Source organism: Trichomycterus rosablanca, unplaced genomic scaffold, assembly GCF_030014385.1.
Source record: "Trichomycterus rosablanca isolate fTriRos1 unplaced genomic scaffold, fTriRos1.hap1 scaffold_184, whole genome shotgun sequence".
NCBI classification, from domain to species: domain Eukaryota; kingdom Metazoa; phylum Chordata; class Actinopteri; order Siluriformes; family Trichomycteridae; genus Trichomycterus; species Trichomycterus rosablanca.
The window spans coordinates 53,993-81,248 of record NW_026947012.1 but is presented as its reverse complement, the minus strand read 5'-3'; the positions used below and the strand labels follow the sequence as shown (position 1 = coordinate 81,248).

At 41.0% G+C, this 27,256-nt stretch overlaps 1 protein-coding gene and 5 non-coding genes across 6 annotated transcripts; 4 read left to right on the top strand and 2 right to left on the bottom strand.

Annotated features, from left to right (window-relative positions):
- Nucleotides 1-4,812: 4,812 nt before the first annotated feature.
- trnar-acg (transfer RNA arginine (anticodon ACG)) lies at nt 4,813-4,885 on the bottom strand. The gene has a single exon. It is a non-coding gene; the product is annotated as a tRNA-Arg (tRNA).
- A 406-nt stretch (nt 4,886-5,291) lies between these two features.
- On the top strand, nt 5,292-6,336 carry LOC134306050 (craniofacial development protein 2-like; the record flags this gene model as incomplete). Its single annotated transcript, XM_062990286.1, has 2 exons — nt 5,292-5,371; nt 5,571-6,336. Coding segments are annotated over exons 1-2 (846 nt in total), but the record flags the coding sequence as incomplete, so codon positions are not given.
- Nucleotides 6,337-10,194: 3,858 nt separating this feature from the next.
- Nucleotides 10,195-10,266, bottom strand: trnae-uuc (transfer RNA glutamic acid (anticodon UUC)). Its single transcript has one exon. It is a non-coding gene; the product is annotated as a tRNA-Glu (tRNA).
- A 4,600-nt stretch (nt 10,267-14,866) lies between these two features.
- On the top strand, nt 14,867-14,949 carry trnal-uag (transfer RNA leucine (anticodon UAG)). The gene has a single exon. It is a non-coding gene; the product is annotated as a tRNA-Leu (tRNA).
- A 5,252-nt stretch (nt 14,950-20,201) lies between these two features.
- Nucleotides 20,202-20,284, top strand: trnal-cag (transfer RNA leucine (anticodon CAG)). Its single transcript has one exon. It is a non-coding gene; the product is annotated as a tRNA-Leu (tRNA).
- A 2,595-nt stretch (nt 20,285-22,879) lies between these two features.
- On the top strand, nt 22,880-22,962 carry trnal-uag (transfer RNA leucine (anticodon UAG)). Its single transcript has one exon. It is a non-coding gene; the product is annotated as a tRNA-Leu (tRNA).
- The last annotated feature ends 4,294 nt before the right edge of the window (nt 22,963-27,256 follow it).

The following is a 27,256-nucleotide window of genomic DNA, read 5'->3' as shown; positions in this document are numbered from 1 at the left end:
TGCTTCCTTGTATAGAAATAGGCTAAAACAGGGGGCAGTTAGTCCTGCTGGCCACAACAAGGGACATTGGATAAGTGTTTTGTTTAGAAAGGGTTAAAATTGCTGTACATTTCTGTAATCTTTATAAACTGAAGTTACGACTCATATTGAACAAAACTGATCTCTTACTTTGCTTATTTCCATAAAACGTGAAATATGACATGGCAGCCATTTTTAAAAGAAAGTTCATGAGCTGCTTGCCACACACCCACAAATGTGACATTAATAAAAAGCTCAGGATGTACTCTATGAAGTACAGTAGTACTCAAATGGATTGCATAAACGGTGCTTGAGTTAGAGATCTCAGACACATGTAAAGTCAAATTTATTTATATAGCGCTTTTTACAATGAACATTGTCTCAAAGCAACTTTACAAAATCCAGGACCAACAGACCAAAAACCCCTATTGAGCAAGCCGAGGGCGACTGTGGCAGGGAAAAACTCAGGAAGAAACCTTGATAGGAACCAGACTCAGCAGGGACCCGTCCTTCTTGGGTGGCCTGGAGGATATTTTAAATAAATAGGATTTACACAAATCATACAAACACAAAATAAAATTGAACTGAAAGTTGTAACTAGCAAAAAAATAATGTAAGTTCTTTATTGTTCAGTCCAGTCTGTGATAAAGTCCGTTTTAAGTTCTGGACATTTTTGGTGCATTCACGCCAGGTGTCCGTCACATCTAGTAGGAGCAGCATTATTGGCACTGCAGTCTCGACTTGCAGTCTTTAACCTCGAGAGGGTGAACAGGTTTCGTCAGAGCCTCCTCGGGTTAAAACAACAGAAGATGTTGTTACAATGTGAAATCGTTAAGAGTAAAATATCAGAGAGTTTTACAGGTTTAGACTCCAGCACCCCTAACTATTACAGCATAACTAGGTTTGCTTGTTTAGTTTGAAAAGACCAATCAAAAGCCTGAGTAAATAAATATGTTTTCAATCTAGACTTGAACATAGAGACTGTGTCCGAGTTCTGACAGCGGATTTCCCTAAGTTTGAAGCAGATCTGTGATGGAAATGTTGTTTCAATAAACAGTAGTCATCAGGAGCAATTTTGTAAATTTGGGGTTTGCCTCCACCTAGTGGACATTTTCAGAAATGCAATTTATTACACGTTAGAACATAACATTAAAACAACCTCCTTGTTTCTAGACTCACTGTCCATTTTATCAGCTCCGCTTACCATATTGAAGCACTTTGTAGTTCTACAATTACTGACTGTAGTCCATCTGTTTCTCTACATAATTTTAAAACCTGGAGAACGCGGGCATCGATCTCACTACCTCTCGCATGCTAAGCGAGCGCTCCACAATTTGAGCTAATTCCCCTTATAAAGGACCTTCCTTTACCATTTGTAAATTGTAATGTACTAACAGAGCATTGATGCTGCATTATGAAAGGGCCACAATAGTGCAGGATATACCAACTGTTTAGTGCAGTGCAATAACAAAGCAGCTCTGTGAAGCAAGAACTGAAATTATAATGCATGTTATTCAACATAAAATATGTGGGTATTGATATCTAAAACTCAGTGCATTATTAGGCTGCACATACATATAGATTTAAACTGTCCTCTTTTTACTACAATCTGTTTGAAACAGCTGGACGTACAACTAGATGGTGTGGAGAACATGTTACACATACAGTGTGCTATTATTTCAAGCTGATCAAGTACATGCTATTTCACTTACAAACATCTCATTAACATTAACGCTTACCTAATGCAGTAGGAAGCAACTTGCCTGAACAGGGACTTGAACCCTGGACCCTCAGATTAAAAGTCTGATGCTTTACCGGCTGAGCTACCCGGGCTCTGCAACCTGCTTTAATCCTCACAAGGACGTGACTTGAATTACAAACTTTAACATACGTTGTCCTGTAAAACTTCAATTCATATAAAAAGGTTTTATACCTGTTTCGACTCTTTTGAAGTCACTTAATACACTATATTGCCAAAAGTACTCACTAGTCAGCATGGCCGAGCTGTCTAATGTGCTGTGTTCAGGTCACAGTCTCCCTTGGAGGTGTGGGTTCGAATCCCACTTCTGACAGCGCATGCTATATACAAATTTACATCTTTAACCCTCTACCATACATAATAATGTGAAAAGATTTGTTTTAAGATTGTTTCAAAGTTATTGCATGTTTGTCAATTAAAAAAATTAATAAAGGTCTTTAAACTAAACGATGAATGAAAATAAAGCGTAAACTGACCTCATTTTTGACGCAGCGTTTCAGTGAGCAATGACGAAACAAGTCTTACATTACGTGTTGCCTTTAAACGATCATAATGTTTCTGAATTGGAGAATGCGGGCATCGATCCCACTACCTCTCGCACGCGAAGCAAGCGCTCTACCAATTGAGCTAATTCCCCTTATAATGAGTTCTCCTTTACCCTTTGTAAATTGTAATGTACTAACAGATCATTGATGCTGCATTATAAAGTGGGGGTTCAACGTGTTTAAGCTCACGTACTCACGTTTATCACAGCCTTTAGGACGAACTGAACCAAATCGTAACTTTGTACCACTGACAGACTGTCTTAAGGGTTGATGCTGCATTATGTAGGGGCCAAAATAGTGCAGGATATACCAACTGTTTAGTGCAGAGCAATAACAAAGCAGCTCTGTGAAGCAAGAACTAAAATTATGATGCATGTCATTCAACATAAAATACGTGGGTATTAATATCTAAAACTCAGTGCATTATTAGGCTGCACATAAATATAGATTTAAACGGTCCTATATTTACTACAGTCTGTTTAAAACAACTAGTTGGTATGGAGAACATGTTACACACACAGAGTGCTATTATTTCAAGCTTATCAAGTACATGCTATTTTACTTAGAAATATCTCACAAAGTACAAATTCTTCATCATTCTAAACAAAGCACGTAGTACGGAACATTACCGCTCACCTAATGCAGTAAGAAACAACTCGCCCAAACAGGGACTTGAACCCTGGACCCTCAGATTAAAAGTCTGATGCTCTACCGACTGAGCTATCACACGTGTGGCAATTGCACTTGCAACCTCTTTGACTTCTATTGGAAAATGCAGGTAGAAATTGCATACGTAGTTGCTCGTTTCGATCAGCACCTTAACCAGTGGTAGCGTGGCCGAGTGGTCTAAGGCGCTGGATTAAGGCTCCTGCGCGTGTTCCAGTCCCACCACTGCCAACTCATGCTTTTCATTTTTAAAAGAAAGTTCATGAGCTGCAATCAAATGGATTGCATAAACGGTGCTTGAGTTAGAGATCTCAGACACATGTCAAGTCAAATTTATTTATATATCGCTTTTTACAATGAACATTGTCTCAAAGCAACTTTACAAAATCCAGGACCAACAGACCAAAAACCCCTATTGAGCAAGCCGAGGGCGACTGTGGCAGGGAAAAACTCAGGAAGAAACCTTGAGAGGAACCAGACTCAGCAGGGACCCGTCCTTCTTGGGTGGCTTGGAGGATACTTTAAATTAATAGGATTTACACAAATCATACAAACACAAAATTAAATTGAACTGAAAGTTGTAACTAGCAAAAAAATAATGTAAGTTCTTCATTGTTCAGTCCAGTCTGTGATAAAGTCCGTTTTAAGTTCTGGACATTTTTGGTGCAAACACGCCAGGTGTCCGTCACATCTAGTAGGAGCAGCATGTTTGGCACTGCGGGCCCGACTTGCAGTCTTTAACCTCGAGAGGGTGAACAGGTTTCCGTCAGAGCCACCTCGGGTTAAAACAACAGAAGATGTTGTTACAATGTGAAATCGTTAAGAGTAAAATATCAGAGAGTTTTACAGGTTTAGACTCCAGCACTCTAACAGGTCAACGTGATTGACATGAAATGTGGCCACTGTTTTTGTAAATTTGCGGATTGCCTCCACCTAGTGGACATTTTAAGAAATGCAATATATTACAGGTTAGAACAGGGGTGGGGAACCTCCGGCCCGTGGGCCGTATACGGCCCCCCCGCTCAATCAAATGTGGCCCGCCATATATTTCCTAGATTTTATTGTCTGGGCTTTATGCAATTAATTAAACTTTAGACGATACAACAGACATAACAAATACGAGTTATGTTGCCACATACTGGTTGCGTGTTGCCACGACATCATTGCCCCCAGATATTTCACAGCTGGTCAAGACCAAACATTCACAACCGTCACATTGAAATTATGATAAGGTTAGTCTGAGATCAAATATAAACACTACATACCATCAGCATCATGTATTTATAAAGCCTATATTAATTTGGCTCTATGTTGCGTCATTGTAGTCTGTGGCCCGTGACCAGATATGTAATTATTAAACTGGCCCTCAGTGGGTAGAAGGTTCCCCACCCCTGGGTTAGAACATGACATTAAAACAACCTCTTTGTTTCTAAACTCACTGTCCATTTTATCAGCTCCACTTACCATATTGAAGCACTTTGTAGTTCTACAATTACTGACTGTAGTCCATCTGTTTCTCTACATAATTTTAAAACCTGGAGAACGCGGGCATTGATCTCACTACCTCTCGCATGCTAAGCGAGCACTCTACCATTTGAGCTAATTCCCCTTACAAAGAGCCGAATAGGCAAATTTTTGCTCAAGTCCAATCATAAAGACCAATTCCAATACCAGGAGTCGAACTCCGCCGCCTGGGTGAAAACCAGGAATCCTGACCGCTAGACCATATGGGAAACTGCAAGGCTCTGCACCAGCTGACACCAGCATCAGCCACTTATTTTCGCTCTGCCAAGCCTTTGTCACCTTAACAGGTAATAAGGTAACCGAGCCAGCCAGGAGTCGAACCTAGAATCTTCTGATCCGTAGTCAGACGCGCTATCCATTGCGCCACTGGCCCCTGCATTAGTGTGGTCATGACCTCCCTGAAGCTCCAGCCCCATTTTTGTCTCTTGCCCGAGGAGAGAAGCACGGCATACAAAAAGACAGTGCCATGACCTGGATTCGAAACGGGGTTGTTGCGGCCACAACGCAGAGTACTAACCACCATACAATCAAGCTTCCCAGTGGTCAGCCACTGGTGGCTCATGTTGACTGCTCCTTGATAGACTCCCTCATATACCGGGAGTCGAATGCAGGCCACCTGGCTAAAAGCAGTTTAGAGCCAAGTGTATTATGCTAGCAGGGGCCCCCAAGGGGGATAGGTCTCAACTGAGGTGCCAGACTAAACGTACAGCCCAATGTCGGCAGCAGGACGTTGCGTGATGGAAGCAAATTATCAATCTCTTATCAATCTCGTATTGACAATGGCTACAACACTGATCCAGTGTGGCTCCTCACAGGTACCACATTACTGCGCAGGAGAAAGGCCTGGCAATCTACTTCCGTACTATGCCAAGAAAACTTGATGTAGCGTACAACTAAAGGAATGCGATATAGTGCTGGAAGATGCGCCCCTAGGTCGAAAGGCACTCAACAAGCTACTGGGGAAGAGCCGATGGTCGTCTTGAGTAGAATCAATGCTTATGATGCGCCAGGATCAAAGCCGCAAGGTCGTCTTGGTGCTGATGTCGCTTGGTCGAAAGGGAAGATCAAATCAGATATATCATCAGACTAGGAACTTGGAATGTACGAACCATGAACCAAGGCAAACTCGACATTGTCAAAGCCAAAATGGACAGAACAGGACTTGATTTACTCAGAATTAGTGAACTAAAGTGGACTCAATCCGGACATTTCCAGTCAAACGAACATTGGGTCTACTATTCTGGAAATGATAACCAAAGACGAAATGGCGTTGCCTTTATTCTTAATCAAAGACTGGCCAATACTGTCCTGAAGTACAACACAGTCAGCGATAGAGTCATCTCGATACGACTACAAGGAGCACCAATCCATGTCACAGTCATACAAGTCTACTCACCAACAACAGATGCCAAGGAGGAGGACGTTGAACTATTCTATGAACAAGTTCAAGAGGAAATTGACAGGACGCAAAATCAAGACTTACTCATTATCATGGGAGATTTTAATGCCAAAGTGGGCCATGGCAAACAAGGAACTGTTGTTGGAAAGTTTGGACTTAGCAAACGAAATGAAGCTGGAGAAAGATTAATTGACTTTTGTACAAAAAATCAACTGTCCATCATGAACACTTTCTTTCAACATCACAAAAGGAGACTCTACACATGGACATCACCAAATGGGGCCTATAAGAATCAGATTGACTACATATGTGTTCGCCAAAGATGGAGGTCGTCTATCATTACCGTGAAAACACAGCCAGGAGCTGACTGTGGAACTGATCATGAACGTTTAACATCAAAAATTAGAGTCAAGCTGCACAAACGGACTAGACAACAGTCTGTTCCTAACTTTGACTTGACCAAAATACCTGAAGTTTTCTGGAATAGTCTGCACAACCGGTTCACATCTCTGGACACGGATGAAAATAAGCCTGAGGAACACATATAAAGACTATTATTACCGAAGAAGCTAGCAAGTCAATAAACAAGAGACAGAAAAGACCCCCTAGTTAAGGTGAAGTTAAACAGCTAACACATTTATTGCCACACAAGCAATGAAATATCACATACAGTGCTGCAAAAAAAACGTAGAAATAAAGAAATAAAATAGCTCTTACAAATAGGAATTATGTTAAGTGCAAGAGATCTTCAATTCAATACCACTCCTTATATTTAAAGAGGTATAGATTCAAAAATTAAGTTCTAGTCCTTGAATGTGTGTATTAAAGGTATTTTCCTATGGCTGTTTTACCCAGGTAGAGTAAATAGTGTGAGTAGGTTCTTATCTGGTCCTGGGCAAAAACTCTGATATATCCGGAGTCTTCTGTAAACGGTAGGCCACACCGCTTCTACGACCATCAACAGTTTCACAGGGCTGGGCTCGCCATCACAATTCTCTACGTCTTTCTGTGCGTCTAAGAAAAACCAATCTACACAGATAGTGCAGAACAATGAATGCTCCTATTATTTTATGTTCCCTAAAATGAGATCTCATTGAGTTCTTTTCTTCATTTCAGAACATCTTATAACATGTACAAAAACTAAGGATGCACCTTGACTACAAATGATTAATTAACATTCATACATCACAGCAACATTGACATTTAACATGAACATCCCTTCAGTATTGGTATTTTAGCACTGACCAATGAATTACTACGCTTTTCCAACTTTTTAGCTGTAACATGTGCAATTATCCCTTTAACATGAATTTGAATTGAACCATCACTAAACTCCATTAATATGTACATTATGATAACCAAAATATGTTCAATCATAGCACAGTTGTGCTGTAAATAATTAAGATGTATCAATCTAACCAAACTGAATGACTTAACAGAATATGTGCACTGTGCCTTTAAGGCTCCACCACGCTATTAGTAATTCTACTTGCTAACTAGCCACTAGCAAGCGATTAGCATAGCTATACTTTAAAATCATTTCGACAAGCATTAAAGAACATTTTCATAACTCCAATTGGTTTTTTATTCCTTCCATTTCTAATGAAAAGCGTATGAACTCAAAAGAAAGGTGTACTCTCCCTTTACAGTGGCTAGCTAGGCTATCATAATAAACTCACGGGAGTTTCAAACACTTGACAGAAAACCGCCTCCCTCACGTTCATAGCTGGAATTCTGGTAAAAAAAAAAGAACAAAACAGTTTATCAGCTCTAATATATGCTAAAAGTCAATATTTTAAACCATTATGTATTATTTTGTACCGAATATTGCTCAGCTGGTCTGCAGCAACCTCTAAAGATCTATCAAGCCAAAAAGGGAAAAACTAACAAAGGTAAAGTCTTTTTCTACCACTGCGCCCTATTTTGGGGACGACAAGTAATTACACCTCTTGAATGACGAGGTTTTAGTAGCTCCATATTTCATATGGGTTACAATAGCATACGCTTCAATCAGGCTCTAAATCTCTTGAATCATACACTAATTTCATGTTATAGTTCGCCTACAGATTTATACTTCTGTCATTACCACTTAGTTATGCCACTTACTTATTAACTGTCATTATATGTGTTGTATTATATGTTATATGTTGTGTTGTATTATATGTTATGTTTTGTTAATTTAATAAACATTTTTTGTTTGTTTTTTTGTGACCTTTTACTTTTCGCTTTTTTATTTACACTTTTTTCTGACAATTCTGTACTTTTACGTCTTTTTTTAGGCTGCATAACTGTAGGGTGGTCCTGTGTCCCTGTATTTGATACATTTTCTAAAGAAGATAAAAAAGTTTCACCCTTATCTTTAGAGTCTTTTCCGTCGTCTTCTTCCTCCACTTCTTGTGTTCCGCTCCCTGCTTGATTGGAATGTTTGTTGGGTTGTTCGGTGAGAGACGTCGTGTCTTCGTTGCTTGTATCCGTGACGGAAGATTCTAATGATTCGTCGGTGCTGGATTCACTCAAGTCTCCACTGGATGATTCACCGCTGTCGCTGGAACTTTCAACACCATCATCATGTTTCGTTTCTTCTCCAAGCTTCTCTTCATTTGTTTGTTTTTCCTTTGCAGTCACGTTAGAGTCGTTGTTGATTACGTGTTTTACATTTAGTTGTCCAGCTTTTGCTTTGTTACTATATTATTTTGGACATCCAAAGTACGTATGGCCTTGTCCACCACATAAATTACATGTCTCACTATTGGTACATTGTTTCCCTTTATGACCAAACTCACCACACTTTCAACACTTGAGTTTAGTACAGTCTTTAACCTGGTGTTCATGTGAATTGCATATATAACATTGCTGCGATTGTCCTTGATATGTTATTTTGCCGTTGTAGGGTCCCATTGATATCGAGTTTGGAATCTGCATTAAACTTCTGGTTTAATAAACTTACGCAATTAAATGATCACAATATTTCTGCACTGGAGAATGCGGGCATTGACCCGGCACGCTAAGCGAGCGCTCTATTATTTCAGCTAATTCCCCTTACAAAGAACCCAACTGGCAAATTTTTGCTCAAGTCCAATCATAAAGACCAATTCCAATACCAGGAGCCGAACTCTGGCAGCCTGGGTGAAAACCAGGAATCCTGACCGCTAGACGATATGGGAAACCGCAAGGCTCTGCACCGGCTGACACCAGCATCAGCCACTTCTTTCTGCTCTGCCAAGTCTTTGTCACCTTAACAAGACCTGCATTGTTGGATCTGGGGTACAGAGAACCACACACAAGGAGTTAGAGAGAAAAAAAGGCATAAGGTAACCAAGCCAGCCAGGAGTCAAACCTAGAATCTTCTAATCCGTAGTCAGATGCGTTATCCATTGCGCCACTGATCCCTGCATGATCGCGGTCGTGACCTCCCTAACGCTCCAGCCCCATTTCTCTTGACCGAGGAGAGAAGCACAGCATACAAAAAGACAGTGCCATGACCTGGATTCGAACCGGGGTTGCTGTTGCCACAACGCAGAGTACTAACCACCATACAATCACAGCTTTCCAGCAGTCAGCCACTGGTGGCTCACGTCGGCTGCTCCCTGATAGACTCCCTCATACACCGGGAGTCAGGCGCAGGCTACCTGGCTAAAAACGAGAAATCCTAACCGCTAGACCATATGGGAAAGGCTCAGCACCCGCTGACACCAGCATCAGCCACTTCTTTCCGCTCTGACAAGCCTTTGTCACCTTGACCAGAGCTGCATTGTTGAATGTGTGGTACAGAGAATAATACACTCATCCAACTTCTTTCCTCTGACAAGCCTTTGTCACCTTGACAAGACCTGCATTGTTGAATCTGGGGTACAGAGAACCATACACAAAGAGTTAGAGAGACAAAAAAAGGCACAAGGTAACCAAGCCAGCCAGGAGTCAAACCTAGAATCCTCTGACCCGTAGTCAGACGCATTATCCATTGCGCCACTGGCCCCTGTGGAACCACGGTCATGACTTTCCTGAAGCTTCAGCCTCATTTCTGTCTCTTGCCTGAGAAGAGCATAGAAACCTTCCAAACATGGCATACAAAAGGACAGTGCCATGACCGGGGTTGCTGCGGCCACAACGCAGAGTACTATACGACCACGGCTTCCCAGCGGTCAGTCACTGGTGGCTCACGTTGGCTGCTCCCTGGTAGACTGCAGTCATAGTTCCAACAGAACAAGACACATGAGCAACAGCAACAAGGCGCCGAGGAACTAATAGGCAAAGTTTTGCTCAAGTCCAATCATAAAGACCAATTCCCATACCGGGAGTTGAACCCGGGCCGCCTGGGTGAAAACCAGGAATCCTGACCGCTAGACCACATGGGAAACTGCAAGCACAGCACTGGCAAAGACAAAGAAAGGGAAGCGCTTCAGTCCGATTTGAACAACTTTGAACCAACGGTCGCTGTGTCGCGGAGTCTGGGATTAGTTCTGCTGGCAGACAAAGCCATTTGTTCATGAATCAGGGCCTGAACAGAGAAACCGACCGACGTTGAGGTGATTCGGCTCCGGACCCTCCCCTGCAGTTTTCCTTCAGCGGACAGGTACACGTTTTTCAGGTGCTCACGATGAATTGTTGGCTTCGCTACCCTGTTTAATTTGTTTCTACTAATAATTGATAGTGTAGCACCTAAGCTTGCTAATAACAGTAACAAAAAGGCACTAACATTTAACTAGGTTCGAACAGCGGTATACTTCGAAATCATAAGAGGAGTTAAGGTGAAGTTAAACAGCTAACACATTTATTGCCACACAAGCAATGAAATATCACATACAGTGCTGCAAAAAAAAATTAGAAATAAAGAAATAAAATAGCTCTTACAAATAGGAATTATGTTAAGTGCAAGAGATCTTCAATTCAATACCACTCCTTATATTTAAAGAGGTATAGATTCAAAAATTAAGTTCTAGTCCTTGAATGTGTGTATTAAAGGTATTTTCCTATGGCTGTTTTACCCAGGTAGAGTAAATAGTGTGAGTAGGTTCTTATCTGGTCCTGGGCAAAAACTCTGATATATCCGGAGTCTTCTGTAAACGGTAGGCCACACCGCTTCTACGACCATCAACAGTTTCACAGGGCTGGGCTCGCCATCACAATTCTCTACGTCTTTCTGTGCGTCTAAGAAAAACCAATCTACACAGATAGTGCAGAACAATGAATGCTCCTATTATTTTATGTTCCCTAAAATGAGATCTCATTAAGTTCTTTTCTTCATTTCAGAACATCTTATAACATGTACAAAAACTAAGGATGCACCTTGACTACAAATGATTAATTAACATTCATACATCACAGCAACATTGACATTTAACATGAACATCACTTCAGTATTGGTATTTTAGCACTGACTAATGAATTACTACGCTTTTCCAACTTTTTAGCTGTAACATGTGCAATTATCCCTTTAACATGAATTTGAATTGAACCATCACTAAACTCCATTAATATGTGCATTATGATAACCAAAATATGTTCAATCATAGCACAGTTGTGCTGTAAATAATTAAGATGTATCAATCTAACCAAACTGAATGACTTAACAGAATATGTGCACTGTGCCTTTAAGGCTCCACCACGCTATTAGTAATTCTACTTGCTAACTAGCCACTAGCAAGCGATTAGCATAGCTATACTTTTAAATCATTTCGAAAAGCATTAAAGAACATTCTCATAACTCCAATTGGTTTTTTATTCCTTCCATTTCTAATGAAAAGCGTATGAACTCAAAAGAAAGGTGTACTCTCCTTTTACAGTGGCTAGCTAGGCTATCAGAACAAACTCACGGAAGTTTCAAACATTTATTACTTGACACAAAACCGCCTCCCTCACGTTCATAGCTGGAACTCTGGTAAAAAAAACCAGTTTAGTAGCAATTTGTAGCGAATATTGCTCAGCTGGTCTGCAGCAACCTCTCAAGATCTCTCAAGCCAAAAAGGGAAAAACTAATGAAGGTAAAGTCTTTTTCTACCACTGCGCCCTGTTTTGGGGACGACAAGTAATTACACCTCTTAAATGACTTTTGAGGTTTTAGTAGCTCCATATTTCATATGGGTTACAATAGCATACGCTTCAATCAGGCTCTAAATCTTGTTATAATCTAAATTATTATTGGGCATTACAATATTGGTCTAAAACATTTTGGTATTCAAGGAATGTGATCGGAGTTGTGCCAAACCGCCACGTGGCATAAAACCGGTTAGAACTGGCTGAGTGGAAGCCTGGAACAAAAGGCATACCTTATATGGAGTAGTTCTACACCTGGCCACTAGGGGGTGGTGGTAAACTATAAATAACAACTGCGCGCTCTACTCGAGGTCTGTTGTATTCTTCACTTAGACGGAGAGGCTTCAGAACGCAGCTGCTTGTGACCTGGAAGACGAACCAACCTTTTCTGAATAAAACTTTTAAAGAACGTCACCTTGCCTTCTGATAAATTCGGATAGATTCTAACAAAAGATCCACAACAATCTCTTGAATCATATGCTAATTTCATGTTATAGTTCGCCTACAGATTTATACTTCTATCATTACCACTTAGTTATGCCACCTACTTATTAACTGTCATTATATGTGTTATGTTTTGTTATTTTAAGAAACATTACAACGATTCAAAACTTAGCGCTGTGGTTTTAATTACCTCGGTGAGAAAAATAATCTGCTTTATTTATTTACCCCAACAGAAAGGGACTGATATGTTATGAATTAGGTTTTTTGAAACAATTTAGCCTAACCAAACAACTAAATGTTGGTGGTGCCTCGTGAAGCTATTAATTATAAAAAAATAATTAAATGCAAATCTCTCTTTTACGCTACAATAAAGACCACTTCCCATACCCATAAAGAGACCAAAAAGCCATGAGGTAACCAAGTCAGCCAGTAGTCGAACCTAGACTGACCTGATTTTTGATTCTGCATTTCAGTGAGCAATGACGCAACGAGTTCATATTTCGTTTTGCCTTCAAGTGTTTCAGCTCATGTACTCTTTTCTATATTATGTGTTGCTTTTAAACCATCACAGACTCAGTTTATTTAAAACGTTCATCTCAGCCTTTAGGACGAACTGAAAAAAACTGTCTTTGTAACACTGACAGACTTAAGTGTTGATGCTGCATTTTAAAAGGGAATGTTGTGAATATCAGCGGTTCATCTTTTACCAAGCAGTTCACTTAATAAACAATCAAAAGGTCACGTAACGATACAAAAAAGTGGTGTTAAAAATCCAAGACATTACAAATTTCGAAAATTAAAAGTTATTGCATGTTTGTCAATTTAAAAAAGTCAAACAAAACGATTAATTACAGAGCCTAAATGTCTTTGTAACACTTACTGAATGACCTGATTTTTGATGCTGCGTTTCAGTAAGCAATGACGCAACGAGTTTCATATTACGTGATGCCCTTAAATGATCATAATGTTTCTGCCTTGGAGAATGCGGCCATCGATTCCGCTACCTCTCGCATGCTAAGCGAGCGCCCTACCATTTGAGCTAATTCCCCTGACGAAGAAACCACCTTTACCCTTTGTAATGTACTAACAGAGCAGAGCGTTGATGCTGCATTATGTAGACAAAATAGTGCAGGATATACCAACTGTTTAGTGCAGTGCAATAACAAAGCAGCTCTGTGAAGCAAGGACTGAAATAATAATGCATGTAATTCAACATAAAATATGTGGGTATTAATATCTAAAACTCTTAGATATTGCATTATTAGCATTATTAGGCTGCACATGAATATAGATTTAAACGGTCCTCTATTTACTGTCTGTTTGCAACAGCTGGGCGTACAACTACTTGGGGTGGAGAACATGTTACACATATAGCGTGCTATTATTTCAAGCTGATCAAGTACATATTTCACTTGAAAATATCTCACAAAGTACAAATTCTTCAACTTTCTAAATAAACCATGTAGTACAGAACATTACCGCTTACACAACGCATTAATAAATGACTTGCCCAAACAGGGACTTGAACCCTGGACCCTGATGCTCTACCGACTGAGCTATCCGGACTCTGCAACCTGCTTTAATCCTCACAAGGACGTGACATAAATTACAAACTTTAACATACGTTGTCCTGTAAAACTTCAATTAATATAAAAAGGTTTTATTGCCAAAAGTATTTACTCATCTGCCTTCACATGCATATGAACTTGAGTGAAATCCCATTCTTAATCCAAAGGGTTTAATATGATGTCGGCCCACCCTTTGCAGCTATAACAGCTTCAACTCTTCTGAAAAGGCGTTCCACTTCTTAGTGCTACATACATCAGTTGTATTCCACACAGATCAGCACGCAATGAAACTTTCCAACGCGATATTAACTGGATTCATATTATGCCATCTAGTGGACGATTGAATAGCCTACAACAAGCACAAACAGGGTTTGAGTTCTTAATAAATAATCCAGTCAGTTTAAAACCCAACAAGAAGGCTGTACCTAATACACTCATACCAGAGAAAACACATCCTAACATGCTAGTGCCGTTACCATTACAAGAATGGTCCACCCAAAAAACTTAATTTGGTCAGTTGGAGTGCTCATATGGGGCTCCCTTTCTATTGATATATGATTTACAGCCTAGTGACAAAGTGTACAGTGCAGCAAATGGGTTACAGTCAGTACATTTACCATACATAATAATGTGAAAAGATTCAGGAGTTCGTACAAATATTAGTTCGTGTGGGGCGGGAGTGGTGTCAACAGTGTCCAAGTTAGACAGAATGGTTTAGCAGTCTAAGGCACTGTGTTCAGTATGCAGTATTCGCTGGAGGGGTGGGTTCAAATCCCACTTCTGATAGCTCATGCTTTATACAAATTTACGTCTTTAACCCTCTACCATACATAATAATGTGAAAAGATTAAGCAGTTTGCACAAATCTTAGTCGGTGTGGGCGAAAGTGGTATCAATGAAATCCCAGCTAGTCAGGATGGCCGAGTGGTCTAAGGCGCTGCGTTTAGGTCGCAGTCTCCCCTGGAGGCGTGAGTTCAAATCCCACTTCTGACAGCTCATGCTTTATACAAATTTACTTCTTTAACCCTCTACCATACATAATAATGTGAAAAGATACAAAAGTTCGTACAAATCTTAGTCCTAGTTAGTCTTAGTCTTAGTTTTTTATTATTTCAAATGCCATTCATAATTTATAATCACTGATTTGTGAGATATCAGCAGTAGTAGGTCATGTTTAACTGGTTTAATATTGTTTAAGCGCTGATTATCGGCTGTTTTTCGTGAGTATGTTGGGAGTTTTTCCATCCATTTTGACAGACTTTGAAATGAGCAATCTGGCAACCCTGGCTAAAGCGTTTATTCACATGTTAGAGAGATGTATGTTTGTATGCTATCTTTTACAAACTGCTGTCTATTTACATTGACATTTTCTCTTCTGTCTAAACATTTTTGAAATTGGGTTTGTAAAAGTAAGCGATACTGTGGATAATATATTTAATGAGCTGAACTAACTGAGAGAAGCGCTAACGGTGGTGGAAGAGTCTAAAAGGATTTGGTCCTTGGAACACAGTTTTGTCCGTAGCATCCGAAAATATCCAGAAGCTAATATAAAAAAACGTTTATTTTAATAAACTTACCTTGTTGAAAAAAGTATGACCACAATTTCTAAACAAACACAGTATCCGCTGCTGCAGTCTCTACACAAACTTTGCTGCACTGAAATCGCAAGGACACATTTTACGGATATTACGGTAATGCACTGAAAACGCGTCCTACAGTCATGCAAGCACATACAACAGTGTGTGAGTTTACACTAATCAACCATAACATTAAAACCACCTCCTTGTTTCTACACTCACTGTCTATTTCATCAGCTCCACTTACCATATTGGAGCACTTTGTAGTTCTACAATTATTGACATGAGCACCACAGAGCAGGTATTATTTAGGTGGTGGATGATTCTCAGCACTGCAGTGACATGGTAGATATAAAGATATAGACATACTTTATTTGTCATATATACATAGTACAATGAAATTCTTTCTTCGCATATCCCAGCTTGTTTGAAAGCTGGGGTCAGAGTACAGGGTCAACCATCGTACAGCACCCCTGGAGCAGACAGGGGCCTTGCTCAAGGACCCAACAGTGGCTGCATAGCAGAGCCTGGATTTGAACCGCCAATTCTGGGTAATAGCCCAAAGCTCTACCCACTAGGCTACCACTGTGGTGGTGTATTAGTGTGTGCTGTGCTGGTATAAGTGGATCAGACACAGCAGCACTGCTGGAGTTTTTAAATAGAGTGTCCACTCACTGTCCACTCTATTAGACACTCCTACCTAGTTGGTTCACCTTGTAGATGTAAATTCAGAAACGATCGCTCATCTATTGCTGCTGTTTGAGTTGGTCATCTTCTAGACCTTTATCAGCGGTCATAGGACGCTTCCCACAGGGTGCTGTTTGCTGGATTTTTTTGGTTGGTGGACTATTCTCAGTCCAGCAGTAACAGTGTTTAAAAACTCCAGAAGCGCTGCTGTGTGTGTCTTATTGCAGGGAAGACACACACACACACCCATAGGGCAATTCAGTGTCTCCAATTAACCCCAGGAAACCCACACAGACACTGGAAGAACATGCAAACTCCACACAGAAAGGACACAGAGCGGCCCGCCTGGGGATTGAACCCAGGACCTTCTTGCTGTGAGGTGACAGTGCTACCCACCAAGCCACCCCTTAAATCTGACTCTCTTGCATACATTTGTAATAAAATCTTCTGTCTTACTTAGCCTTCTGCTTCCTTGTATAGAAATAGGCTAAATACAGGGGGTAGAAAGTCCTGCTGTCCACTACAAAGGACATTGAATGAAATTGCTGTACATTTTTTTTTTGTAAATCTTTTGAAACAATTTGATTATTAGGAAAAGATTACAAGAAAGATCATGAGCTGCCACACACCCACAAATGTGACATTACTAAAAAGCCCAGGGTGTACTCTATAAAGTACAGTAGTACTCAAATGGATTGCATCAATGGTGCTTGTGTTAGAGATCTCGGACACATGTTCCCACAGGGGACAAAAATGAATTGCTCTGTCTCAGAAGGATATGTTAATTAAAGCTCATAATGTCACTCATTACAGTTTAATTTAGAAATACAAGATCTGATAACTGACCTTACAAATTTTGAAGCAGATCTGTGATGAAAATGTTGTGTTTCAATAAACAATAAAAGTTATCAGGAGCAATTCCTTAGAAGGACACCAAAGGGGTTACCAAAAGTACAGTTGTTATACATCAGATGTGCCCATTACGTCGATCGCGATCTACCAGTTGTTCGCACAGTGCATACTGGTAGATCGCACCTCATTCTAACAGGTCAGCGTGATTTACATGAAATGTGGCCACTGTTTTTCTAATTTGCGGTTTGCCTCCACCTCCACCTAATTTATTACAGGTTAGAACATAACATTAAAAAAACCTCTTTGTTTCTAAACTCACTGTCCATTTTATCAGCTCCACTTACCATATAGAAGCACTTTGTTTTTTTTTTTCAAAAACTATTTAATAGCATTTAAATAACACTTCTATTGAAAAGAGAATATGCAGTTTTAAGAAGCTCCAGCGTTGTAGAAGGCTATTAAAAGTAAAGTTAATTTTCAATGCTGATTTGGCTTAATAGTGTTGGTCAGAATGTATCATATTCTTGAAAGAAAATTAAAATTTGTTTTCCATGCATTCACACTGGCCTGTTCTGGGGTTCAAATGAGTCTCATCAGTACACACAAGTTTGCAATCAAATGATCAAGTATTGCAAATGAATATCTTTGAAATTCTGTTAAGGTTATAGGCTATATTTTGGTTTTTCACAGGGAATATGAGAAAAAATAAAAAGCTTATTATGCTAGGCTTGATGTAATTCTGCATGGTACTCACTGCCTGTATAGGTAAACGAGTGAGTGACCAAAACACTACTAGATCAACAGCTACTAGCCACATACAAAAATAAGGTATCAGACAGTTTCTGTGCCACCCCTGTGTGAGCAATGGTCCAGTCTGGCCACCCCTATGGAAATTGTCTGGCTTTGCCACTGTCCACAGTTAAAAAAGAAGCAGACGAAATAGCTGATAAGAGATGAAGGACTAATTCAGTGGTGTATTCAGCTTGTATTTCTTACCAGAAACCAGAAAAGAGGTTTGCAGGTACAGCCATCCAATTTTGGTGTTCTTGGCAGTTTTTCTGACATTTCTGTTATTCATATCGATATCGGAATTATATCGTATCGACCGAAATTAGGAGTTATATTGTGATATAAATTTTAGCCATATCGTCCAGCCCTACCTCTACCATACATAATAATGTGCAAAGATATAACGGTTCGTACAAATCTTAGTCCTAGTTAGTCTTAGTTTTCTATTACAAAAACTATCCTTTACCCTTTGTAAATTTTAATGGATTAACAGAGTGTTGATGCTGCATTAAGTAGGAGTGCAACGTGTTTAATCTCACGTACTCCTTTCTATATTATGCGGTGCTTTTATATCATCACAGACTCAGTTTATTTAAAATGTTCATCCCAGCTTTTAGGACGAACTGAAAAAAATAATAACTGTCTTTGTACCACTGACAGACTGACTTAAGGGTTGATGCTGCATTTAAAGGGGATGTCGTGAGTTTCAGCTGTTCATCTTTTACAAAGCAGTTCACCAGATAAAAAACCAACAAAATGTCACGTACCGCTGCTTTAACCAAAAACATTTCAAAATTGAAAAATTACAAGTTATTGCGTTTGGCAATTTAAAAATAAAAAATGATTTTTAAAAAATTGTAAATTTGTAACATTGTAAATTTTGATGCTGCGTTTCAGTGAGCATTGACGCAACAAGTTTCATATTACGTGATGCCTCAAATGATCATAATGTTTCTGCACTGGAGAATGCGGGCATCAATACCGCTACTTCTCACATGTTAAGCGAGCGCTCTACCATTTGAGCTAATTCTCCCTACTATGAACCTCTTTTACCCTTTGCAAATTGTAATGTACTGACAGAGCAGAGTGTTAATGCTGCATAACTGTCTTTGTACCACTGACAGATGGACTTAAGGGTTGATGCTGCTTTATGTAAGGGCCAAAATAGTGCAGTTCAAAAAGTCTCAGTCAGCCGACAGTGCCAACATGCAGCCATATTCGGAGATGAGGTCTTTTATGAAGTGCATTCTCTTTGATTTGGTTGGACTTGTAGGAGATTCTTCTGTTCTTGTTGCAGTGCTGCTGGAGGGTTTTCTTTTTAATGGTGGTGGTGGGGTGTTTGTGATTATATGTAACTGTAATACCTTATGTGCATTTGCATCTTTGTTCCCATTTTGAAGGTATAAAGCATGAGCTGTCAGAAGGGGAATTCAAACCCACGGCTCCAGGGGAGACTGCGAGCTGAACGACTGCTTGGCCATCCTGACTTGCTTGCACATTACCAATGCCAGTTTTCCTCAACACCCCCACATGGCCTAAGATTTGAACTGCAAGCTGCTTGAGCTACAGCAACAAGGCGCCGAGGAACTAATACACAGAGTTTTGCTCGAGTCCAATCATAAAGGCCAATTCCCATACCGGAAGTCGAAAACCTGGGTAAAAATCAGGAATCCTGACCGCTAGACCATATGGGAAACTGCAAGGCTCAGCACTGGCTGACGCCAGAATCAGCCACTTCATTCCACTCTGCCAAGTCTTTGTCACATTGACAAGACCTGCATTGTTGGATCTGGGGTACAGAGAACCATACACAAGGAGTTAGAGAGACAAAAAAAGAGAGAGAATAGAAACCTTCGAAGCATGGCATACGAAAAGACAGTGCCATGACACAGATTCGAACCGGGGTTGCTGCGGCCACAACGCAGATTACTAACCACTATACGATCACGGCTTCCCAGCAGTCTGCCACTGGTGGCTCATGTCGGCTGCCCCCTGATAGACTGCAGTCATAGTTCCAACAGAAAAAGCTGCTTGAGCTACAGCAACAAGGCGCAGAGGAAGTAATGGGCAAAGTTTTGCTCAAGTCCAATCATAGAAGGCAATTCCCATACTGGGAGTCAAACCCGTGCCACCTGGGTGAAAACCAGGAAACCTGACCACTAGACCATATGGGAAACTGCAAAGCTCAGTATCGGCTGGTGCCAGCATCAGCCACTTCTTTCAAACTTATGTCTTTAACCCTCTAACATACATAATAATGTAAAAAGATTCAGCAGTCCGTACAAATCTGTGGCCATGTGGGGGTGTTGAGGAAAATTGTCTTTCATAATGTGCATTCAGGTCAGGATGGCCGAGTGGTCTAAGGCGCTGTGTTCAGGTCGCAGTCTCCCCTGGAGGCGTGGGTTCGAATCCCACTTCTGACAGCTCATAATTTAAACAAATCTACTTCTTTAGAGGACACAGTCATCAGGGAATACAGTTTTCATCAAAGGGTGAACATGGTCTGCAACAGTGCTGAGGTAGGTGGTACGTGTCAAAGTAACATCCACATGGATGCCAGGACCCAGGCTTTTGATCACTGAAAATGTGAGAAACTGAATCATGTATTCATCCTGATCTTGCTCTGTTTATTGTTGCAGCTCTGCTGGAGGGTTATTTTGTTGGTGTTTGTGGTGGTGGTGGTGGGGTCTTTGTTCCCATTTTGGTTTATTTAGTATATGATGTACTTTACATCCATTTAAATATGTAATTAAATACTTAAATATCCATTTAAGTATGTTTATTCAGCGTCCATTTACATTGTTACAGCAGTATTTTACGACAAAAATGGAAATGTTCACATTATTTAAATCGTTGTAAAGTACATCATATACTAAATAAACCAAAATGGGAACAAAGACCGCCCCACCACCACCACCACAAACACCAAGAAAATAACCCTCCAGCAGAGCTGCAACAAGAACAGGACAATCTCCTACAGGTCCAACAAAATCAAAGAAAAAATGCACTTTATAAAAGACCTCACATTGTTCGTCCTAAAGGCTAAGATCAACGTTTTAAATAAACTGAGTCTGTGATGGTTCAAAAACAACGCATAATATAGAAAAGAGTACGTGAGCTCAAACACGTTGCACCCTCGTTTTATAATGCAGCATAGAATAGAAGAATAGAATCTTTATTGTCACTATACACAAGTACAATGCAATTTCGAGTGGCATCTCTCCAATAGAGTAGCAGCAGTAGAAGAAAGACAGTAGTAGTAATCACAAAAAAAAGAAAGAACAATAAAAATCTTTGCACTTTTAAGTGAATTTACATTTTTGCTTTAAATATTAAATACTAACTGTGCCAATAATCCATTGAGCTGTTTTCACTACGCGATGCAGATCCTTACACTCGGCGGCAGTGCAGCTTGAATACCACTCTGTGAAATTGCTGGTCAGAATACTTTCTATTGTGCTCTTGTAAAAGTTTACTAGTAGGTTCTGCCATAGTTTGGCCTTTTTCAGCTTCCTGAGAAAGAAGAGTCTTTGTTGAGCCTTCTTAATCAGGTGTGAGGTGTTAACGGTCCATGTCAGCTGGTCAGACACGTAGACTCTGAGGAATTTCAGGCTTTTCACCATCTCCACCTTGTTTCCATGGATGTGCAGGGGGAGGTGGTTTATCTCCTTTGTTCTTCGAAAGTCAATGACGATCTCCTTTGTCTTAGAGGTGTTAAGAGCCAGGTTGTTTAATGTACACCAATCAGACAAGTGAGCTACCTCCTGCCTGTAGGCCATTTCCTGATTGTTGGAGATCAGTCCAACTATAGTTGTGTCATCTGAAATTTTAATTATTCTGTTGGAATTGTGAATGGTGGTACAGTCCTGTGTAAAAAGTGTGAAAAGCATAGGGCTTATCACACAACCCTGCGGCGTTCCTGTGTTTAGGATGAGGGTGGAGGAGGTGTGGTTGCCAATTTTGACCTTTTGTGGACGTCCAGTGAGAAAATCCATAATCCAGGTGCACATTGAGGAATTCAGGCCCAGGTTCACCAGTTTGCTGACCAGTTTATTGGGGATGATCGTGTTAAATGCGGAGCTGAAGTTCACAAATAAAATCCTTTATCGTTCAGGTCGCAGTCTCCCCTGGAGGCGTGGGTTCGATACAGCTACAGGATGATCAAACCTGAGCTTGTGTCCCATGCCCAATCATGAGAATTGCCTGGTTATTTAAGTGGCGCAGCCCACGGGACTATGCAAGGCAGGGGGTGTCCTCTTCCCCGAGTCAAGCCTAGCACTAACCGTACACCTTGTTCATCCTCCTCCTGGAGGGTTGTGACCTGGGTTCTCTAATGGGATGGGGTGTGGGGGGAATTAGTGAGCGGGTCCTGTCGATGCTCTTTGAGCCCAGCAATGGTCCTTCCGCTTGATCCATATCCACTGGCTGCTTCTTTCGGCCGCTTCAGAGACTGATCTAATTGTTTGTCGTAGAGCCTGTCCATGGATGCCAAGTTCTTTCAGCAGCCAGCAGCATCTGCTGCCAGTTCTGTGTGGCGCAGTTTCTTGCGCTCATAGGCCTCTTCTGTTGAATTCTCCCATGGAACTGTGAGCTCTGTGATGTATACAGACTTCAATGAAGGGAACCAGAGCACCAAGTCTGGCCTAAGGGTGGTGCACAACAGGGTTTGAGCTCTTAAAAAATAATAAATAATCTTAATAAATAATCCAGTCAGTTAAAAACCCAACAAGAAGGCTGTACCTAATACACTCATACCAGAGAAAACACACCCTAACACGCTAGTGCCGTTACAGTGCTAACAATGGTCCACCCAAAAAACATTATTTGGTCAGTTGGAGTGCTCATATGGGGCTCCCTTTCTATTGATATATGGTTTACAGCGTAGTGACAAAGTGTACAGTGCAGCAAATGGGTTACAGTCAGTAAATTTACCATACATAATAATGTAAAAAGATTAAGGAATTTGTACAAATATTATTCCTTGTGAGGCGAGCATGGTATCTGTGGTACTCTAGCTAGTCAGAATGGCCGAGCGGTCTAAGGCGCTGCGTTTAGATCGCAGTCTCCCCTGGAGGTGTGGTTTTGAATCCCACTTCTGACATCTCATGCTTTGTACAAATTTACATCTTTAACCCTCTACCATACATAATAATGTGAAAAGATACAAAAGTTAGTACAAATCTTAGTCTTAGTTTTTTATTATTTCAAATGCCATTAATAATTTATAATCACTGATTTGTGAGATATCAGCAGTAGTAGGCCATGTTTAACTGGTTTAATATTGTCCTCGATCAGCTCTGTCCTCTTACCCTTAAACGAGGAAAACCTTCTCACCCTGCTCCTTGGCTTTCAGATGCATTGCGCAGCAACAGAAGAGAGATAAGGGCAGCTGAGAGAAAGTGGAGAAAATCTAAGCTTGGTGTTGATCTCCACTCCTAACACGATCTGCTGTCCAGGTTCTCATCCGATGTGACTGCTTCAAAAACATCTTTTTACAAAGCCAAGATTGAACAATCTGCTGCTGACCCACGTAAGCTTCATGCTATCTTTTCCTCTCTTCTGAACCCTCTTCCTCCTCCCCCATCTGCCTCTCTTACTGCTACTGACTGCAACATTCTTTCAGGACAAGATTGACAAAATCAATCAATCCTTCTCTCCGACTGACCCACTTTCAACTGACCCTCAACCCACCAACACACTCACCAGCTTCACCCCACTCACCATGGATGAGGTTGCACAGCTCCTCTCATCCAGCAATCCCACTACATGCACACTCGACCCTATACCATCCACCATCCTCAAAGACATCTCACAGGACCTAATCCCCTTCATCACACCCATCATCAACAACTCCCTGACATCAGGTGTTGTCCGTACTGCGTTTAAGAAGACTCAGGTCATTCCCCTTCTTAAGAAACCTACACTAGACACTACAGACATTAACAACTACAGACCTGTCTCACTCCTCTCTTTTCTATCCAAAATTCTTGAACGTGCTGTCTATAACCAACTATCTGCCTTTCTTACTCAGAATGACCTCCACGATCCGTACCAGTCTGGCTTCAAGGCAGCGCATTCTACGGAAACAGCACTTGTAGCTGTTACTGAGAAGCTTCATGCAGCCAAAGCAGCCAAACTGTCATTGGTCCTCATTCTTCTTGACCTCTCCGCAGCCTTCGACACAGTGAATCACAGCATCCTCTTGTCCACTCTCTCCAACCTTGGAGTAACAGGTTCAGCATGGCAATGGATGACCTCCTACCTTGAATGGCACTCCTACCAAGTGTCATGGAGGGGATCCATATCTCCCCCATGCACTCTCTCAACCGGTGTTCCTCAGGGCTCTGTACTTGGCCCACTTCTTTTCTCTATCTACACCCGCTCTCTGGGTAAGGTCATAGCCTCCCATGGCTTCTCCTACCACTCCTATGCAGATGACACTCAGCTCGTTCTGTCATTTCCTCCTTCAGACACACAAGTCTCAGCTCGCATCTCAGCATGTCTGCGAGATATCTCACAATGGATGTCAGCTCATCATCTAAAACTTAATCCCAGCGGACAGAGGTGTTGCTTATTCCTGGAGATCAGTCTCCAACCCAGGACCTAGTCATTTCTCTGGATGACTCCCAGATCAGACCATCTGATAAGGTAAGAAGTCTTGGTGCTGTCCTGGATAATCAGCTGACCTTCTCTCCTCATATAGCCAACATGACAAGATCGTGCCGGTTCCTCCTGTACAACATCAGGAAGATTCGGCCATTTCTCTCCAGGAAAGCTACCCAGATTCTGGTCCAATCACTTGTAATCTCACAGTTGGACAACTGCAACTCCCTCCTGGCAGGAGCTCCCATGTCCACGATTAAACCTTTACAGCTCATTCAAAATGCAGCTGCACGTCTGGTTTTTAACCAGCCCAAACACTGCCACATCACCCCACTGCTGTGTTCTCTTCACTGGCTTCCTGTTGCTGAACGCATTCAGTTTAAAAACTGATGCTCGCCTACAAAGCCAAAAATGGACCAGCCTCAAGCTACCTTCGGGGTCTAATCAAACCCCCGCTCTGTACCACGCAACCTCCGAATCACTAGTCTCGCCCGACTTGATCCTCCACCCAGGACTAAAGGAAGACAAGCATCAAGGCTCTTCTCTGTTCTAGCACCCAAGTGGTGGAATGAACTTCCTCTGTCCGTCCGAACATCTGAGTTTCTTGCTGTCTTTAAAAAACGATTAAAAACCCACCTTTTTACTAAGCACTTAAGCTGACTTGTACATATTTACTAACACTTTTTTTCCATTTCCAAAAAAAACAACAACCCACTTTTGTTCTAACAGGTTTCAGCAGATTTGTGTTCTTTGACTGTTGTTTACTAAAACTTGAGAAATGAAATGTTTACTATGGAAGCACTTCTGTAAGTCGCTCTGGATGAGAGCGTCTGCTAAATGCAGAAAATGTAAAATGTAAATGTAATTAGAGATTTAAACGGTCCTCTATTTACTACAGTCTGTTTGAAACAGCTGGGCGTACAACTAGTTGGTGTGGAGAACATGTTAACACATACAGTGTGCTATTATTTCAAGCTTATCAAGTACATGCTAGTTTACTTACAAAAAACTCACAAAGTACAAATTCTTCATCATTCTAAACAAACCATGTAGTACAGGACATTACCGCTTACCTAATGCAGTAAGAAACAACTCTCCCGAACAGGGACTTGAACACTGGACCTCAAATTAAAAGTCTGACGCTCTAGCGACTGAGCTATCCAGGCTCTGCAAGACATTTCACCCTAACATGCTAGTGCCGTTACAGTGCCAAAACATTATTTGATCAGTTGGAGTGCTCATATGGGGCTCCCCTTCGATTGATATATAGTTTACAGCCTATAGTGACAGTGTGCAGTACAGCAAATGGGTTACAGTCAGTAAATTTACCGAACATAATAATTTGTGAAAAGATTAAGCAGTTTGTACAAATATTAGTCTGTGTGGGGTGGGAGTGGCGTCAACAGTGTCCAAGCTAGACAGAATGGTTTTAGCAGTCTAAGGCACTGTGACAGCTCATGCTTTACACAAATTTATGTCTTTAACCCTCTACCACACATAATAATGTGAAAAGATTAAGCAGTTTGTACAAATCTTAGACCATGTGGGGCGAGGGTGGTATCAATGGTACCAGTGGCGGCTGCTGGTCTTTCAAAGAGGGGAAGCTCATTGTCGGCTTACATCATAAAATTTGTCAATTTATTTATATATAAATGTATAAATTCTCCCCTTTGTTAGTTTTCAAGAAAATGGCATGAATTGGGTTGCAGTTTGTCTTCCGACTTCACTCGCAAAATCCGCGATGGTACTGAAGCTCCCAGCGACAGCTGTCAATCAAAACGGGATTCAGCCTTTCCACTGATCCTCCAATCATCTTGCAGAAGCTCAGCGTACAGACCCGCCCACAGCCCCATTCACCCCCAGAGACGCTCAGCGTCTGGGGGCGGGACAAAATCGTGGCATTTATCCAATGACCGGCGAGTTTCGAAGTCCCGCCCATGCAGCCCCATAGAAGCAAAGAGACGCTCAGCGTCTGCGGGTAAATGCATTGACGCTCCGGGAACGTATGAGTTAAGTTAACAAAATCGAGTCGATTTGTGATAAGTAGCTGATTCTGAACTAACTCGTCTTCAAGATGAATGTGTTCTAACGCATTTGTAGTCAATGAAATGTTAACACAACTGTACATATTTGACCATTTTATTTTTGACATTTTAGGGGAAGCTGAGCTTTCCTTGCAGTCTTACAGAAATCGCCACTGAATGGTACCCCAACTAGTCAGGATGGCCGAGCGGTCTAGCCGAGCGGTCTAAGGCGCTGCGTTCAGGTCGCAGTCTCCCCTGGAAGCTGGGGGTTCGATTCCCACTTCTGACAGCTCATGCTTTATACAAATTTACATCTTTAACCCTCTACCATACATAATAATGTGAAAAGATATAACAGTTAGTACAAATTTTAGTACTAGTTAGTCTTAGTTTTTTATTATTTCAAATGCTATTCATAATTTATAATCACTGATTTGTGAGATATCAGCAGTAGTTGATCATGTTTAACTGGTTTAATATTGTTTAAGCGCTGATTATCGGCTGTTTTTCCTGAGTATGTTGGGCGGTTTTCCATGCATTTTGGCGGACTTTTAAATGCGCAATCTTGCAACCCTGGCTGAAGCGTTCATTCATATTTTGGAGCGATGTATGTTTGTATGCTAGAATATAAATAACATCTTTTACAAATTGCTGTCTATTTACATTTACATTTTCCCTTCTGTCTAAACATTTTTGGAATTGGGTTTGTAAAAGTAAGGGATACAGTAGATAATATATTTAATGAGCTGAACTAAATGAGAGAAGCGC